General features: G+C 39.8%; 1 protein-coding gene and 2 long non-coding RNA genes across 3 annotated transcripts in view; 1 reads left to right on the top strand and 2 right to left on the bottom strand.

The window, feature by feature from the left end:
- Positions 1–705: 705 nt before the first annotated feature.
- Positions 706–7667, bottom strand: LOC123505097. The gene is made up of 4 exons (XR_006675054.1): positions 7527–7667; positions 6568–6789; positions 6050–6304; positions 706–1902 (listed from the first exon to the last, which is right to left on the bottom strand). It is a non-coding gene; the product is annotated as an uncharacterized LOC123505097 (long non-coding RNA).
- A 1739-nt stretch (positions 7668–9406) lies between these two features.
- On the top strand, positions 9407–16776 carry LOC123505167. The gene is made up of 13 exons (XM_045256328.1): positions 9407–9430; positions 9790–9923; positions 10020–10150; positions 10462–10724; positions 11104–11301; positions 11809–11972; positions 12558–12682; positions 13102–13205; positions 13449–13652; positions 14312–14451; positions 14663–14756; positions 15015–15152; positions 15438–16776. Exons 1-13 carry the CDS (start codon positions 9407–9409, stop codon positions 16260–16262), a joined length of 2544 nt encoding a protein of 847 aa, XP_045112263.1. The 3' UTR covers positions 16263–16776.
- Positions 16777–16873: 97 nt separating this feature from the next.
- LOC123505215 overlaps positions 16874–20000 on the bottom strand; it is a 557956-nt gene continuing 554829 nt past the window's right edge. Inside the window, exon 4 of the long non-coding RNA XR_006675095.1 lies at positions 16874–17915. This is a non-coding gene — a long non-coding RNA (uncharacterized LOC123505215). The remainder of the gene's footprint in view (positions 17916–20000) is intronic.

Raw genomic sequence — 20000 nt, 5'->3', positions numbered from 1 at the left:
AAATGTTGTTTTGTCAACATAAATGTATATATGAGAGAGTAACACCATCTTTGGAGGTAGTTTTACTAACAATTCCTGTTAAGTTTCTTGGATCCTGGCCCAGTGCAGTTCTCAACAGAAGCAACGTAGCTGCACGTGACGTCATCAAGTTAAGTTAGCCCGCCTTGAATTAAATAAGTTACGTTATTCAAGCTTGCGTTAATCGAGAGGGGACTGCATTATGTGTGGAGAGAGAGAGAGAGAGAGAGAGAGAGAGAGAGAGAGAGAGAGAGAGAGAGAGAGAGAGAGAGAGAGAGAGAGAGAGAGAGAGAGAGAGAGAGAGAGAGAGAGAGAGAGAGAGAGAGAGAGAGAGAGAGAGAGAGAGAGAGAGAGAGAGAGAGAGAGAGAGAGAGAGAGAGAGAGAGAGAGAGAGAGAGAGAGAGAGAGAGAGAGAGAGAGAGAGAGAGAGAGAGAGAGAGAGAGAGAGAGAGAGAGAGAGAGAGAGAGAGAGAGAGAGAGAGAGAGAGAGAGAGAGAGAGAGAGAGAGAGAGAGAGAGAGAGAGAGAGAGAGAGAGAGAGAGAGAGAGAGAGAGAGAGAGAGAGAGAGAGAGAGAGAGAGAGAGAGAGAGAGAGAGAGAGAGAGAGAGAGAGAGAGAGAGAGAGAGAGAGAGAGAGAGAGAGAGAGAGAGAGAGAGAGAGAGAGAGAGAGAGAGAGAGAGAGAGAGAGAGAGAGAGAGAGAGAGAGAGAGAGAGAGAGAGAGAGAGAGAGAGAGAGAGAGAGAGATGCAGACACACTCATAAATTGTCTGTCATAATAATAACAACAACAACTTAGTTGTAGTTAGTAAGAGTTAATTAACATTTGTACAGTATTCAAGGAGCTTTTTTTTTTTTATAGAATTTGCATAATAATAATAACAATAATAATGCAAATCTGTAATATATAAAATATAAAGGTACAATTAATTATTTGTCTGTTTTTTTCTCCTGAATTAATAATACATTATTTAAACAATGCTATCAAAACCCAGCATTTTTATCTCCGAATGTTTGCCTTCTTTCCTTCATATCTTCCTCCACAAGTTACCTCCGCACTCATACACCTAAACAGACCTTCCTCCATGTTTCCTCCACCTTCCCTCCAAGTCTGACTATCCTACCACATTTCTATCACAGTCAAAATAGTGCTTTAAGATATCTAAAGTGAGAATATTTTACAAAATTATAATTTAACTGTCAAAGGAAGATAGGATAGTCACAATTGGAGGGAAGTCTACAGCGGAGAAGTGTGGAGGTAACTTGTGGAGGGAGATATGGAGGAAAGAAGTTAGGTGGGTGGAGGGAAAAGTGTCTGGTTTTTGTGCGAGACAATCTCGGAAAAAAACACTATTTCAACGATGATAGAAGTGTGGTAGGATAGTCAGACTTGGAGGGAAGGTGGAGGAAAGTCTGTATAGGTGGAGAAGTTTAGAGGTAACTTGGGGAGGGAGATATAGAAGAAAGATTACAAACTTCTAGAGAGAAAAATGAGAAAGAGAAAATGTCTCGTTTTGGTGTGCGACTGTCTTAGAAAACTACTATTTCTACTGACAGAAGGGAAGTAGGATAGTCAGAAATGGAGTGAAGATGGAAGAAGTGTGGAGGTAACTTATAGAAGAAAGAATAGATGGCACTGGAGGAAAAGTTCTTGTCTTTGAAGTAAGACCATCATACAAACCGACTATTTTAACTATCAAGGAAACAAGATATGCGAGCCAAATTTGTGACACATTACATGTTAGAGAGAGAGAGAGAGCCCTACTAATATTTCTTATTTTTCTTCTCCTCCACTTCCTTCATCTCTTCCTCTTCTTCTTCTCTTCCTCTTCCTTCCTCTCTTCCTCCTATTCTTCTCTTCCTCTTCTTTCCTCTCATTATCATCATCTGAAATAAGAATATATTTTAAACAACAATAATAATAACAACAACAAGACACACACACACACACACACACACACACACACACACACACACACACACACACACACACACACAACGATAGTATATCACTTTAAAGCTCAAAAAATGCGTAAAAAAAACCAGCATTCACTCGGAAGGAATGGTGATTGAGTGTGAAGCCAAGGACAGCACCACAGCAGGAGTGAGAGCAGCCAGCTTCAATAAAATACAATGTATGATATTACTACACAAAAAGGTAAGCAGTCTTGCTGATAGGGACTGGTAAAGCGATAGTTGGGTTCTGCTTACCGAGGAGGAGAGAGAGAGAAAAAAAAAAAAAAAAAAAAAAAAACCAGCTTCTGGCGGAAATGAGCACACTTTCCTGACTGTTCCTCTCCTTTCTCCTCTCTCTAGTGTGACGTTAACTCTCCTTACCCCGCCCCCTCTTCTGTGCAGCTCGCAAGAGAAGGCGGCAAGATGCTCAGTTAATAATCACTTATCTGTGTGTCTGTTGTTGCGGTCTGAACGGGGGTACACATAACCATCGCCTTATTTAACACAGTAATGGCTATTTATCTACTTTGGTGGTTCATTCTGTGTTTGCTTCACTCTCTGGGTCTGGAAACACAGGGGCATGCAGGAAAACATTGGTGGACTGACTTGGGGGGAAGGCACAGCTGACGTGCCTCTGTGGCTCAATATTTACGTACGTAATTCATTTTAAAAATCGCCACAAGAAAAAAAGCTCCCAGACTGGTATGCACTACACTTTTAAAAGCGACAAATAATTTAACTAATAACCAAAATATAATATCCTTACCGGGTGGTTTGTTTACATACGGCGGTCCAACGAAAGGTCCGTCACTGAAATCAACGGCTCCAAAACACATCAAAATGTCGAGATGGAAACCACAGTCAAACTGTATCATATTACATTTTCTGAATACGAAAAATTTTCGCTTTCCAGCCAAATAAAGAAAACACAGATTCGTTGTCGTATAAAGATTTTTGTTTTCTATTTTGTTACCGTAAAAAATTTGAAATTTGAAAATACGAATAGATAGACTAATCTTTATGGAATATTATTACTTGGGTCATGTTTTCCATATCTTTTAAGTGCTATATCAGGCACCAAAACAATCCTAGCGTGCTAATTAAAAAAAAGTTATATTTTATGCAATGACTTTAATGTTATTTTTTCGCTAAATTAAAACACAGCTAGACTCGATTCTATTGTGGCTTGAAACTTGCCTTACTTTGCTAATAACAAATCAGATAGCGGAACAATGTCAACTCCATTAACAAAAAAGAAATATTTTAACTCTTACACCGATACCTTTTTTTTCACGTTTAGTGAGTGACTCCAGCTCCCCGCCCTCACTCCCACGCTCACCTCTCCCTTCTCCCTCTTCCTCCTCCACCTGCTCTTACACTCAGAGTCCAGAAAACACCTAGAAACACATGCAAAACACGAGAAAAATTACAAAATACGTTTAAAGAATGGTTTCCGTAGTAGCTGGAGGCAGCGGGGTCGAGCGGGGCGGGGCGGGAGCGGGAGCAGGACTGGGCGGGGCGGGAACCAGGCAGGAGTGGAGCGGTGATTGGTGGAGAGGGGTGGTGGTGGTGGTGTGGTGTGATGGTGTGGTGTGGTGGTGTGTGGTGATGTGATGTTGTGTGATGTTATAATGTGTGGTGGTAGTAGTGATGTGATGTGTGGTGGCGGTAGTGATGATGATGTAGTGTGGTGTGGTATGGTGTGGTGTGATTGTGATTGTGGTGTGGTGTGGTGTACCACTTCCCCCTAACCACACCCTAACCACCACCACACACCCCGTATCACCACACATCGCAACACAACTACACACCACACCACACCGCCACACACCATGCCATACCACGCAACACCATCCCATCCCCCAGTCACGGTGAGAGACCATGAGCCACACCGCCTACTTCTACCCTGTCCAGCCACTTAACCAAGGCAATCCAGCAGGTCTTATTTAGGGCAATACTGAGTGGTTTGCAGGGGTGTCCATGTAATTTGAAGGCTTGTTGTGTACGAGAAGATGGAAGAGAAAGGGAGAGGAGTGTGAGAGAGAGAAGAGGAGAGGAGATGGAACCCTAGTGAAAAGGTGTAAATAAAACTTCTTCGGGTCTATAGCAGGACTTGTTTTCACTTATTAGTGGAGCTAGCACTGTTTTGGTATCTAGTTCATTAACAGGGATGTAAAGAAAGTTTTAATCCGCAATAAGAACTTGTTTAGCTGGTTTTTTTTTCGTTAATGTAACACTTACTCATGTAACTAATTATAACTTTTTTTTTAACTAGCACGCCTACGATTGCTTTGGTGTTTGATAAAGGACTTACAATATATGGGAAACATGACCCAAGTAATAATATTCAATAATATCTAGTCTAACAGTGCGCATTTTCGTATTTAATTTTGTTTGTCACCCAAATATAAAACTATTTTTTTTAGATGGCAAGAAAATGGCATTTTCTTTATATGACTGCAGAGTAAATCTTTTTGCTATTCAGAATCTGTAATATAATGAAAACTGGGTCTATTTTTCATCTCGATATTTTGGCAGTTTTGTTGCACCATTGGTGAGAAACAAACACTTTATCACGGATCTCGCTCTGCTATTAGTAGACCCAGTAATGTTTTTATATTGTGGATGTTTATTACAGTAATTATCACATACAAAAATGAAATGCATTGTAGTCTGGGTGGCTTTCTTCTTTTTCCGATTTTCAAAATTATTTAAGTTACGTAAATACGTAAAATAAGGCCACAGATACACACCAAGCCTGCTACTTTCCTCTCGCTCTGCACATGGATATTGAGCTGAACTCCCTTGCGTTTTCAGACTCAGAGTGCAGAAAAGCCTGAATTAACCACAGAAAGATAGAGATTATACCCCAAATGCCTTAAATGTGTAACAGAGTCTTAAACAAAGTGAGAGTTTAAGCAGCCCCGTTCACAGCGCCCACCACAATGCCATCAGACCCAGACACAAACCTTATTGACCTCAATTTCCACCACTGTTGGGCATTTCCAAGTAGTTTCCCGAATTAAATGAGCAAGTTGTAGTAGTAGGAGGAAGAAAAGAGGAATGGAAGTGTGTAAGTGTGTAAGGGAGATTAATAGTAGTGATAGCAATATTAGTAGTAATAGTAGTTGTAGTTATTGTTGTTGCAAAAATATTATAAGCATTATTAAGAGTTGTTGATGATGATGAGTGTGTGTGTGTGTGTGTGTGTGTGTGTGTGTTTCACTGTTTGATCTGCTGCAGTCTCTGACGAGACAGCCAGACGTTACCCTACGGAACGAGCTCAGAGCTCATTATTTCCGATCTTCGGATAGGCCTGAGACCAGGCACACACCACACACCGGGACAACAAGGTCACAACTCTTCGATTTACATCCCGTACCTACTCACTGCTAGGTGAACAGGGGCTACACGTGAAAGGACACACACCCAAATATCTCCACCCGGCCGGGGAATCGAACTCCGGTCCTCTGGCTTGTGTGTGTGTGTGTGTGTGTGTGTGTGTGTGTGTGTGTGTGTGTGTGTTGCAATGCTTCCTTGTGTCCATTGAAGGTGGTACGGTGTTGAATGGAATGGGAGGTGAGGTTGAAATGGCTGTTTATTGAGGGATAAGTGTGAGGGGAATAGATTAAGGTGTAAGTTGTAATGACAGGAGGCGATGAGAAAGAGGCGTGTAAAGGAAATAAAAAAAAAAACGCAATAGGAGGGAAACATGAAAGCAAGAATAAAGAGAGGAATAATAGAAAGATGTGGAAGCAAGGAGACTAGAGAAATAGCGGGAGGTGAGGAGGAGTGAAGAATGAAAAGGGAAAGAATGCAAGGGCATGATAATCAAGGAAATAGGAAGGAAAATAAAGAAAACAAGAAATATAAAAAAGATAAAGAGAATACAAATAAGAAAATAAAGAGAAAATATAAGTGACAGGAAAGAATAGGAAAAAAAATCAGAAAAACAGGAATAAAAACGCGAAAAACAGAAATATAATGAAGGAAACAAGATTAGGAAAGAATGAAGGAAACAAAACAAAAAGAAATACAAATGGAATAAAAACAATTAAACAAACGCCAATCCACACACCTTCTGCTGGCTAAGTCGGGTCAAGGCAGGGTCAAGGGCGAGTGTGGCTGACCTGACCAGGGCTGGGACGTGCTGCTGCCTCTCCTCGGGTCCCAGGTCCCAGTGACTGTCATTGTAGGGGTCACACTTTGGGTCACACCTAGGGTCTCACACTGGGGTTAAATGGAGTCCCACTAGGGGTCTCACTTGAGGTTCTTCTCTATAGTGACCTTTTATCAGACCTTCCACCTTCTGCCCCTCCAGCAGTTTGCATACCTGTAGAGGGAAGGAGAGGGAGATAGTGAGGTAATGGTGATGAGAGGTGATAAATGATGGTGAAGGGCCAGTAAGAAGTGATGGTGAGCTGGTGAAAGGTGAGGAATAGTGAGAATCGATGAATAGTGAGTGACGGTGAAATAATGTGAGTGAGCGATATATTGTCCCAGCAGTGATGTGATGGTGAGATGATAGTGAAGTGATAAAGAACAACAAATGATAGTGAGGTGACAGTGAAATGGAGAGATATTGAACCCAATCACCTCTAAGGGCAGGAAGATAAGCCGATGCTTGGGCGCCACATGGAGAGTTGAGGCGAGGATAGTGGAGAGGCAGTGTTGTTCCCCCGTGCAGCGCGTGGTGGAGACAGAGTGATGGTTGTGGATAAGGTCCGTTCTAGTGACTTTGGTTGTGGAGGTAGTAGATGAGGGTGGTGTGCATCCTTGGCCGCCGCACCTTTCTGTGTGTCACCCTAACCTGTGTGGCTGACGGGGAAGTGTTGGGATTGAGGAGACAGAGAGAGACAAGCAGGAGGAAAGAATAAGTGATAAGAATGGAAGGAAATAGAAACAAGAAGAAAGGAGGGCACCGCGAAGGAAAGAGAAGGAAAACAAGTCATATAATCACAAAAATTGTATAATGATACATTCAATAGTCTGTTTATGGATGTGTTTCCCTAATAGTGACGTAGAACGGCTAAACATAACTAGAACCTTGAAAATAGCCTTACAAATCTAATAAACTTTCACTACAGCCTTCTAAACCCGCGTCACTTTCACTAGAGCTTGCTGAACAGCCACTAGGCTTGCTTATGTACCACCCCCTTGTTAAACTGTCAATTAAAACACGGACACACCCTTATAATTCCAATAACTTTAACGAGAACTTGTTAAACTATTGCTAGGTTTGTCAAACTATCACTAGAATCATAAAAGCACCCTGAAGAACTCCAATAACTACCAATAGACCTTGTTAACTCATCACTGATTCTATCAAAGTCATTTCCCTCGTTAACAACACTTGCCTAGCTAAACCCTTAAAATTCCCTGAAAACACCCTTGAACATCCTAATAACTCCCAGTAGACAATGTTTTAATAGTAGTGGAGATTACATACTTGAAATATAATAAGTAAATCTCAGAATATACACCAAACAGTATGGCGAACACACACACACACACCTTCCTCACTTCTCTCTCCTCCCTTCGTTTTCAATACATACCAGTCCTACATGTGTGTATGACAGTCCCTCCACTGTTACGTCCACCTCTCCAGCCTCTATCTTTCCTCCACTAGCAGCTATAACGAAGACAAAGATGGTTTGCCTCCTCGCAGCTCGGGGAGGGAAGCGAAAGTGACTCAAATGAAGTGGAAAACAAAGCGCGGAGTGAAGCAGAGAGAGAAACCGCTTCACTCGCTCACCCTACTACTGTTTTCAAATACCACAGAAATTAACAAACGCGTTCTCAAGAGGATTTCTCGTGTTATTAACGTAGAAATGGTGTTAATCTTTCTCTATAGGCATAAAGGGAAGCTGAAAAGGCTGTGTAACTTTGACTAGAGCCTTTTGAATGTAGTGAAGGTTCAAAGCAAAGGTGTTTGAGAAAAGGGTTTACACGTAGCAGGTCAGACGCAAAGGTAAGTGAAGTGGATAAGTAACTATAAAGTGAATACGTATAGCGCTAAATAAGTAATGTAGGTAGATAGATAGATATGTAGATAGATAAATGAGTAGATAGATAGAGGAAAGAAGATGTAACTTAAATATTTTTCTTCTTTTTAATGACATCAGTGATAAAATATGAAATGAATAAATAAATGAAAATTTATAGAAAGAAAGGAAAAATGCAAATACAGATAAACAGAAAAGAATGATACTACTCCTTCTCCTACTACTACTACTACTACTACTACAGCTACTTCTCATCCCTACTCCTACTCCTCCTTCTCCTCCTCCTCCTACTACTACTACTACTACTACTACTACTACTACTACTACTACTACTACTACTACTACTACTACAGCTACTATCACTACCACTCCACCATTAGCACAACGGAACACCTTCCATAAAAACACAAACATATATTATTCAAGACACACACACACAAACACACTCACATATGTAGAGGACAGGTAGTTTTTAGACAATACAAGCTTAGATGGAGCCTGGAGGAATAGGGAGTGGGTATGAGAATAAACAATGTATAAACAAAAAGGGAGGTGGGGATGGAGAGGCGGACATGAAAAGTAGTTGAAAACGGTCATCCTATACAGGAGTTCAAGCCAATGATATTCACTTTGAAATCCCTTCAGTTGACATGTTACTCTAAGTGAAAGTAAGGGTAAGAAAGCAGCTTCATGTAAGGAGCCTTCTGTAACCTACCTACATACTATTGTATGTACATACAGCAGTTTCATAGAAGATCAACAACAACAACAACAATAACAACGCTCCGTCCTTGCCTCATAGAAGAAGATCAACAACAACAACAAACAAGTGACTTTCATGAAACGAAAAAGAAGAAAAGAACTCGAAAATTAAGGAAAAAAAGGACAAATAAGAAGAAATGGCAAGAGCCGTTGAAAAGAGGCAATAGTTCCGACCAGCAGCAGGCACTGGACAGGCCTGGTCACCCCATTATAGGCAGGATATCAACATGTTAGAAGCAGTTCAGAGAAGAGCAACTAGGATGATACCAGCATTAAAGCGCCTGGAGTATAGAGATAGATTAAAGGAATTAAACATGTTTTCATTTGAGAGGAGATGTATAAGAGGGGATATGATAGAGTTATTTAAAATGTTCTCAGATACAAACTACATAGATGTGAGATCTTTCTTTACCTTAGAGGAGGGAAGTAGGACTAGAAATCATGGCAGGAAGATTAGAAAGCAAGGCTGCAGGTTAGATATAAGAAAATATTTCTTTAGTCATAGGGTGGTAGACTTCTGGAATGCATTGCCAGAGAGGGTTGTAAATAGCACTAGTTTGACAATGTTTAAAAACAGATTAGATAAGCACTTAAATTTATTAGATTTATAATTATGTATAGCGCTGCATGATAGTTTTTATAAGAAATTTACTATAGTTAAACAAGACATGATCCCCATGTATGGGGATCAAGTAGAGTAGGACTTAGCCCTGTTAATTCGCCAAATGCAGGACTTAGCCCTGTTAATGGGCCAAATATTTAGAATTAGTATATAATGTATTGTGTACTTGTAAAAGTATCTTTAAGTACTGATGACGAGGTCGCTGTGCGACTGATACAGGATAACCTAGATGGGCCCTGGTGGCCCTTTGTTATCCTATTATTTATGTTATGTTATATATTATGTTATGTTATCACCAGAAAGATGGTTAAAGGATGAATACTGAAAAGAATAAACACTTCAGATAGTAATGAATGTTTACTTGATGTCATTTTAGCATAACATTTGTGGCCAAGCTGGTGACACAGATGCATGTTTTTCCTCATACAGGCAGCTGAGGATGTGGAGGCAGCAGTAAAACATTTATCAGAGACGGGTAAAATTCCCAGTTTCCTCTTGGAAGCTTCAATATTTAAAGAAACTTACTTCAGGACCTCATTCCTCCCTGCTTTACTAGCCCCAAGGTAACTCTACTTCTGTATTTGTATATTGTGTCAAAACTCTTGATACTGAAACAAAAGCAGTCATTGAATTTTGTCTTATAATTTTTTTTTTTCCAGACATCTCCCGGAGGTTCCAGATGCCCGAGACAAGCTGATTCAACTCTTGCACACTCGAGGGAAGATTTCCTCCACAATGCTCAAGGAATACACTGAGGCATGTGAGAAAGAAGCTTCAGATCTCCTCCGGGGTGAGAGTGCTTTTAGGATGGTGGAAAGAGTTGAGAGTACAGACACATATTGTAGACACATACTTGAATTTATTGTGTTGAGATTATGCTTGTGTTGCAGTTGCTTTTTTTGTTTAGGATATAAACAGGGTTAGAATGTGTCATGTTATGCATTTCACTTTGATCATAAAAATAATATAACCATCTATGTTATATTCTGTTAAATGTCTGATATTTAGAGGTCTTCAGATTTTGCATGATTTCATGTTTTATGTAGATTGCCTTCAAAATTGATTTCAACAGATATTTTCTTCTCTCTCTTTGATTTGCAGGAGTGTTTGTGGATGAGGAAGAAGATATAGTGATGGAGGAGCCAATTGCTGAGTTGGCTCAGATCCTAGAAAGCTTAGTCACTGCACACTTCAATCACTGTGCAAGTGACAGCAACAAGGCTGCCTCTGAGATCCTGCCATTGCTCTCCAAAGTGTCGTGTAAGATAGAGGAGATGATGAAGGGCCTGGATGCCAAGTTCCAGGGCACCAGCCACATTGTCTTGGATACACGGATGTATGACGAGAATCTGCTTGCTTTTCAGGTATGACAGTTTTCTTTGTTGAATTTGATGAAAGAATGGTATACTGAACATGCTTTGAGTGAAGTACATAGTCAGCCAAGGTGAGAGATTGAAAGTTATTGGCTTTAGTTGTGGGTATTGAGATGGCTCAGCTGACCAATTTACAGAATAGTGGTTGGTATTATAATCACTGTGGCATAGATCTCTTATTTAAACTTCAGTCACAATCAAATAAGTTTTTTCCTCCAACTGTTCTCCTGTGAGGCTGTTTGGTGCTTTTGTGTAGCAGTCTATCGTGGCCAGTGTGCTTTGAATGTGGCATTCTCTGTTAAGCTTGATGTATGAATTATTGTCACTGATTTCTTTGTGTTTATTACATTACACTTATGCTTTTTTACAGGTTGTGGAACATTTCTTTGTTACATTAGAAAGGTTGCTACACCCTCCAGACACAGAGGAAGGTCACAGTAAAGGAGAAGTGAGGCCTGAATGGTTCTCACAGCTCCTCTCTCTCCTCTCATCAAGTGTGACCGTACAGCGTTCCCTCTCTGTCTTGCTGCACCGCCATCTCTCTCTCCAGGATATCACAAAAGGACAGGTTTGTAGTATTGACTGATGACCTATTTTAGAAACCAGTTACATATTCTCAAGATGATGATTTGATGCTTGCTTGACATTGTGTTGCAGAATCTTAATAGAATTAGTGTTCGCAACTTGGATAAAAGTACTTTGTCGTAATGGACTATCATTGCTGCTCACAAACTTGCTGAACTGCATTAGGCTGAGATGCTTGTGTTTGTTTTTCTGTTTATGTATCTAGCTCTCTCACATTGCTGCTCCTGAGAGTATGTATCCTTTCAAGGACAGCTGCTGCACAACAGCTGCCATCCCTCCATATCCAAATGCTTCTCTTCTTTCTAGTGCTTGATATTTCTGCTGTTTCTTCAATAATAGAAAATATAAGTTTCATTTCCCTTATATTACAGAGGTTTTACTACTTTCAGATTAAGAGGCTTACTATCGTCATATATTGTCAAAATATGTTCCTTTACTTCCCAGTCAATTTTGTGAAGTGTGATCTTCAGTCATGATAAACAATTTACAGCTGAGGACTGATGGAATCATCCTGTACGAGTTAAGCAAGATAGAGGGACTGTTCCTCCCTGTGGTGGAGGCCAGCCAGCCCACACAAGACCCCTGCCCCCTCACTGCCCACTACCTCAACAGCCTGCCTTTAGATACTTCTCAGAATTTACACCATGCTTGCTGGTGAGACCTTGGCTAAGTGACAATGACAGCAGCATACCATTGAAACAGAAATATTGAGATGCAAGGCGAAGAAGTTTAATTGGAATTAGTAGAACATGTAATGAAAGGAAGATCAATTAAAGTTAAGGTTAAAGGGATTAATTAGTAGAGGCAAGATATTCAAAAGATGTCTATAAGGTGAGCAGAATGCAGATCAAACTTAAAAATGAGGAAAAGCTTTTAGTTCATAAGGGAAGAGTCAGCAGTAGCCTTCCCCTGTGTCTCCTCAAGATGGATGTATAAGGAATTGTGTGGTAGAAATGAGATGCAGATGATAGATAGGAAAAGTGTATTGTGTGTATTTGTTGAGAATGTGTTGTCATTCACCAAAACATCAGTGAACAAATCAGCTGAGATGCAAGTGGTACGAACTAGATGTTACATAATGAAACATTCTTGTTTTGAAAGAAAATTCTTTAGTTGTGTTAAGTGGAATTTCATTCTTAATCACTTACATGATGGACCTCTTAATTATTGATGGCAAGAGAAATATAATCACAATGGAAATGTCAGAAGGCAGTTAGTAGCTGGCCTTTCCTTCTCCAGCATCCTGAGCACCTGGCTGGAGTGGCACCTCATGTGTGAGGGTAAGGCAGTCTCCCTCCCAGCCCAGGCCCTCCAACTCTACCTCTGCCTTGCTCCAAGACTCCCTTTATTGCTGAATCACAGTGGTATGTTACATTGGTGTTGTTAAGAACACAACATGTCTGCCTATTGAAGATCATGTGTGTCCTGAGAGGATAAGCCACAGTGAGGTGGCTACATACAGACATTCACTATCATTCCATTGCATAAAGGGAGAGAGAGAGAGAGAGAGAGAGAGAGAGAGAGAGAGAGAGAGAGAGAGAGAGAGAGAGAGAGAGAGAGAGAGAGAGAGAGAGAGAGAGAGAGAGAGAGAGAGAGAGAGAGAGAGAGAGAGAGAGAGAGAGTCTTCACTGCAGATTTGCTGTTCACTGATATATGCAAGACTTCACTGAACTTAAATTAGCTTTGTTATTATTTGAAAGAAGAATTACTTGGCTTTCTGAGATACTTTGTAATTAAGTTTTGAAGTGACTGTCAGATTCCAACATAATTTGCACCACCACAGAGGGCAGAGGAGCAACAGCAGCTGATTGTTACAATTACCTGAGGGGCAGTGGTGTGCCAGAGTGCTCCTGCTTGTACTTCTTGATGACTTCAAGAACCAAGACTGTAAGGTATGACATATTTATATGAACAGTAAGAGTCATCCATCCCTCAGACTACTGATATGGAAACAGCATGAACAGTTAAACATAGCAGGATATCATGTCTTTGGACATACATGAATTTCACAGTATGGTGCATATCATCTAATGGCTGTTTGATTAATATCCATGTGCTGACTTAGAACAGTTCACAACAATTCCATCTTATGATCTATAAACTCACATGCTTTTCCTGGTGTGGAATCAGGTCCCACTGGGGATGTGGGTGCAGTTTGAGCTGAGGGCAGCCTGGGGGAGTGTGCCTGTAGAGGTGCGGCAGACTTATCTGTACACCCGCCTCATGGAGGATGTTTCCCTAGATCAGCAGCTTGACAAACAGTCCCCTGAGAAACCTACCACTTGCCATGTTGTGCCTTTGATCTTGGTCCTGATAGAAGAAGGATTGCAGCAGGTGAGCACAGCCTTGTCCCTGCAATCCTCAATATTTTTGCTTTTTATATTGTATACTTCTCCTTTTTTCTTAAATAATCTTCATAATTTGGCTTTTGCTTTGTAATGTATTATCATTATTTAAATCCAACTCTTTTCATATGTATGAATTTAGGAAAGTAATTCCCTCGAGATACACATACATATATGCAGTCCAAATTTGTTACACAATATCTCGTAAAGAGTTCCTTAGATCTAGAACAGTCGTTGTAGGTCTCCCAGAAAAGGCCACTAAGTAAGCACAAATAATATCAAATACCAGAATTCCTTCAGGATCATTCTGAGATTTAGGCAGAGCAGTAAAGCAGGCAGAGATTTGTCTTCATCATGGGTTGTCCTTAAATGATCCCTTTCTATTGTGGGTTGGTGGAACTAAGAATTTGCTTGATGGATATACAAAAGTGTGGTGCTTTGTCTAGGCTTCCCTGTGTGGGATTACCAGCCTAGTATGCAGGTAGATAGATTTTAGCTTCATGTCTTATAGATTGTTCATCTCTTGCACTTACACCAGGTTAACTTGCATGTATATGTATTCTCTCTCTGCCTACCTGGCTCAGATTTTTTTTCATGTACGTGTACCACAGTTTAGAATATTTAACTGATATTTACTGCATTTTTCAGTGTAACTCAAGGGACTTGTTGATGTTGGTGCAGACAGCTGGGCAGCTTTCAGGGGGAAGGAGCACATGTCTGTTGGAAGCTTGGCACAAAAACCTCAAGACAGGATTCATGGAGAACAGAAGAACACTTTCTTTTATGAGGTGAGAGAGAGAGAGAGAGAGAGAGAGAGAGAGAGAGAGAGAGAGAGAGAGAGAGAGAGAGAGAGAGAGAGAGAGAGAGAGAGAGAGAGAGAGAGAACTGGATACATGTACTCATAAGAAAAGTCTGGAAACCTTTCAGTTTAGGTTGCTTTGCTTTATTTCTATTTTTCTTGAATTTTGCCAAGTTTAAGTTGTAAATGTTCACTTCCAGCATTTGCCATTGTTTGTCTCCATCTCTTTTCCTAAGAGCAGAGAAGCTCCTGGAACTTTCTGAGATCCTGCAGATGTATGTCACTACTCTTCAGGTAAGTGATGGCTGGTGATGGGAGGCAGATCAAAACCACCATTTCCCATAGGATTACTTTGAACTCTCTAGGAATTTCTACTGTTCTTATTAAAATGTTTAACTTGTTTTTTGTTTCATATGCAGAATCTACAGTTGTTCATTATAAACATCACTTATCAACATATCACATTATGATTTGTCTTTCATATTAATAGAAAACTATTGTACAGTAGCAGTAAGAGATGAAAAATGACTAGTACGTATTATGTGTTTCCAGAGTGCCACAGATTGTATTCAGCTGAGTCTGTGTGATGTCACTTTCCTGTGTGTGGCACTGTTCACTGCTGCTGATGTGCCATTGGTCAGGAGTCTCCACATTGAGCTCTGCCTCAAGCCTATCAGGCCAGCTGTGGTGGTCAGTGATTATGTCGCATTTTACTTGACTGCATGTTCATGATGCATCACATCTTCACTGATTGACATTATTACTATTCATGACCTCTATGATGAAAAAGATTTTCTTATATTACTATCCTTTCAAAAGGTAATTACTCAATATTAAGAGTAATGACAGTGTGTTACAGTGACTTAAAATATACAAATGTTTCTTTGAAAAGAAGGAATACTTATTTTATCATAAAGAGTATGAAGATTATGTACTTTGAATAAAATCTTACTGATTTAATTTTCCCTTTAACAGTTCCATTGGGATTCACTGAGGAACTTGTTTACAAGACACAGAGACACAGTCATGAAGCACGAGTGCCTCAAAAACTTGTGTTCCACTTTTGATGAGGAAATTCCTCAGCAAATATCGCTTCTGGGTGCTGAGGAAGGTGGAATCCGCCTCCTGTCACTCAGCTTGCACCGGGACACAGCCAGCGTGACGACTGATATTGCTTCATATTCCAGTGGAAAAACTTCCTACCTCAAATGGCTCTTGGCTTACCTAGGGTTGCAACAAGTGAGCAGTGATGTCCCATACCTGCTCCGAGAAGGTGAAAAGCTGAGTGTTAATCAACTGGATAGGAATGTTACTCTATGGAGTTATAAGGAACTCATAAAAGTCTTGCAAACTAAGGGCATTACAGAAATCATCAGAGACATACTTCCAGCTGAGGAGGAAACTCATTTGGGTCTGCGATTAGTCCCTGTTGCCTGTATATTTGTAGTGATGTGTGTGAAGGAAGGAAACTTTGAGAATGAAGATGTTACCATTGTGTATGAAGCAAATTTATTGGACATTATCTTGCAGTGTCATAGTCTGATATGCCAGACATTTGACACTCAAAGCAATGGTGGCAACAAAAGCTCAAATAGCCATTGTTCTAAGAGGAGCCTGTCACGTCAAAGGTGGGTACCAGACCTCGACTATTTGTCACTTGTACACCACAACATTATTTCCTACTTGGCTGCCTCCTCAACATCAATCCTTGGTAAGATTCCAAAGAACACACTAGTAAAATGTGACCCTGAAATAAAGGCAGCCATATACAGCAGGTTAGCTAGTAAAAAGAAGTGCTGAAAGTTATCAAAACAAAGCATTTTTTATTTTGACTGCTATTGTAGTCATCAGCTTTTTGTGCTGAATTACAAAAAGTTATACACATACACTTCTGTGATACATCAGACAGTCTATCCAGTCATATCTGGATGCATTGTTGTGATACATTCAATAAGATATATAACAATGAATAGTACAACTTCTATTGCTTCATCTTTTAAGGTTGTCTGCTACTTACAATTAGTCGATGTTCAAATTCATTATTCTATAAACAGCCTTTCAAACTTAGGATGGTTGTTATGTTGGAAACAATTCAATCTTAACAACAATTACTTTCTGGATGTTAACTTGTGTAGCTACATAATTTATACATTAATGTAACAAAAGTAGTATTCACTGAATGGCTTTAAATTTTCATATGTGCTTGTTATTTTATTACTCTAGAAATATCTTGGAGATGTTTGTATCTAATTTCCTATAGATATACTAGATCAATTCATACTGTATTCTTAAAAATATATTGTAGAAGTTTGTACTTATTGTAATTTTAATTCCCTTTAATGTTATGTAGCTACTCAATTTGTTGCTTTATTACAAGATAAAGAATTTATAAGATGAAAAAACAAGTGAATACAATTAATGGATTGACTTGGTGAGTGGATGGATGGCGAGATGTAGGCAAGAGGATTATCATCAGTATCATTATTTCTTTTTAACTTCCACATTTTCCCATTTCCACATCAGGCGATCTTGTGCCATATGTTCTATTCTCAACAGCTTCATATCCTCCATCACACACTCCCTCCACCTTTTCTTTGGCCTTACCTCGGCGTCAGTCTCCAACCCTCTTTTTCATTCTCACTCAACATCCCTCCCTCCTCCCTTCTCACGTGTCTGAACCATCTCAGTCTTCTCTTTTTCAGCTCAATAGAGAGGTCTTTAACTCCACACATCTCTGCACCTCACTCCTGCCATGTATCTCAGCATCCTGTGGTCACAGCTACATAGAATATTTGTAAGTCTGTTTGTCAGCTTCCATGTTTCTGCTCCATACAGAAGAGCAGATCTGACACAAGCTTTGTATACCCTTCCCCTGATCCTCAGTTTTATGCTGCAATTTACCTATAAACTGGTAATTTCTTGCCATCTTCCTACATGCAGCTGCTACTCTCACCTTTACTGCTCTCTCTGCCCATGCTTCACAGTCTAACATATCTCCCAAGTAGCAGAACTGTTGTACCTCCTCCAACACACCTCCATTCACCTTCAATCCAACATCTTTGTCATCACTGTCGCCACCACCATCTTCCTCCTCCCACATACGTCTTGGACATACAGAGTTCTGCATCCCACTGAGATTCCTCAGACGTGAGCACTATTGGTAACACCATTTGTTACACACAGTACACAACACTAAGTTTGCTCCCACTCTTCTTCCACAACATCCACATGGCCATCTTCCTGACTGAATTCTTTCTCTAGCTTCATTTCTGGTTACCATTAGTTTTGTCTTCTCCATGTTCATTTTCAGTTCTCTCTGCTCCATCTCCATCTTCAACCTATTAAACATGTCAGGCACTTCTTCCCTTGATTCTGCTGTCAATAATAAATCATCAGCATAGAGTAGTTCCCACGAGTCATCTCCTCTTGCCACTTTGGTAGCCTCCTCCATTACTGTGGTAAAGAGTAATGGACTAAGAGCAGATCCGTGGTTTACTCCCACTTATGTTAAAATTCCTTGATGTTCCTGCCATTGTTTTCACCCATGATCTTGATTCCACATACAGAGACATGAGTGCAGTCACAAGACTTTTGGGCACTTTTTGTCTCCTTAGTGCCCACTCAATCAGACTCTGTCAAATGCCTTCTCTAGATCAATAAAGGCATGATATATGTGAAATATGTGCTTGTTATTTTGTTACTCCAAAAATATCTTGGAGACATTTGTAATAAATTTTCTATAGATAACTGGATCAGATTATACTGTATTTTTGAAAATATATTGTAGAAGTTTGTAATTATTGTAAATTCAATTCCCTTTAATATTAAATATTCTATTTGTTGCTTTACTACTAAATAAGAATATTTATAAGATATGAAAGAGACAAGTGAATAGAATTAATGGATGATTTGGTGAGTTGATGAACAATGAGTTTGGAGGCAAGAGGAAGATTGGATCAAGCAATGGACAAATGGATGGCTGTATTTTTTTTTTTATTTATGTTATGGCTTATAGCGCCTGTAAGCATATTTGAAGAGTATATGTGGGAAGCGCTGTTTGTTTCTGCCCATTTGTGGCGCAGGCAATTTTATTTATAGTGGTACCCATATTAGGGCACATATCACCACCCAAGTGCATCTTTGGTGGAACCACCTAGAACATGGGTATCACGGTGACATGTAGGTAACTTTATACTACAACTTGACAAATGGCGTAGCTTCAGTGGTATGTGGTGAGATTCAAACCTACGCATGGACGTCTGCCCATCCCACGTTCACCACCTTATCCACTAAGCCACCGCCTCTCTCGGTTCATGGATGGTTGGACTAATATATATTTATATATATATATATATATATATATATATATATATATATATATATATATATATATATATATATATATATATATATATATATATATATATATATATATATATATTTTTTCTGAATCTAGATCATTGGCAAGCGTTAATTTGATACACTAGTACATGTCAAAAAAATCACATGACACTCCTTTTATACTGTAGATACATGAGATCAATTGAATTAATATTGAATATATGGAAAAGAAAGTAATTAAGGCTGAATTCCTGACCAAAGCATGCTTCAGGGAATGTCAATAAACCCGTATGTTTGAGAGTACTTGGTGTTAGTGATTGTGATTGTGACTGTCACTCCATCAAGCCAATATTTGTGTATACAGTATTTGTGTTTTGAATGAAGTATGCGCAACAAATTCCAGGAGGTGCAGAAGGTCAAACAGCAAACGTGAGAATTCCACACACATTCACCAACTAATAACATGACACAAATTGGTCTATAACAAATTCACGTGCTATAACGAATTCCACATTGATACCAGCGTACTGATTTGTTTGTGCTGAGAGAGAGAGAGAGAGAGAGAGAGAGAGAGAGAGAGAGAGAGAGAGAGAGAGAGAGAGAGAGAGAGAGAGTTATGTACTGAATCAGCAGACTATCGGGATGAAGTATATGATAAAGCAGGCTGGTGGTCGTGAGCTTCCCTCTGCAAGGAGCGACGTTTCTGATGGTGAGTTATGGGACTGTCAGCCCACAACTATGGAGAAAGGAAACTGTTTGAAGCTACATTATATTTTCATTTTGCTCAGTGACGGGATTGCCTTTGCACCTTGCTTGCATTCCCGTCTCAACATTAATTTCACCTGACAACTGAAGCTTTAATGGACGAGGCAATATCAGCAGTAATCACATAATCCTCCAGGGAGTGATTTGTTTCTCGCTTCCTTTTTGTCTTATTACAGTACATAGCGCACAATCCCTGGCATTTCCACCCAGAGACGTATTACCAACTATTATTAACAAAGCGTCCATATTCATACATTACTTTCTCCAGTGCAGTGTTATATTAATTAAAAGTCTTTTCCATAATCCAACTCAGCAAATCCACGTGTTGTTTCAAATATAACTACATATCATCACCATGTAATCTGAGAACAACAAAGACGCGGGGCAACGTGAAGGACTGTGTACATAGCGTCAGTACAGTAAGGCACGCCG

The sequence above is a fragment of the Portunus trituberculatus genome, chromosome 17 (assembly GCF_017591435.1).
Source record: "Portunus trituberculatus isolate SZX2019 chromosome 17, ASM1759143v1, whole genome shotgun sequence".
In the NCBI taxonomy this organism is placed as follows: Eukaryota; Metazoa; Arthropoda; class Malacostraca; order Decapoda; family Portunidae; genus Portunus; species Portunus trituberculatus.
The sequence above is the reverse complement of the archived record's forward strand: the minus strand, read 5'-3'. Positions and strand labels throughout refer to the sequence as shown.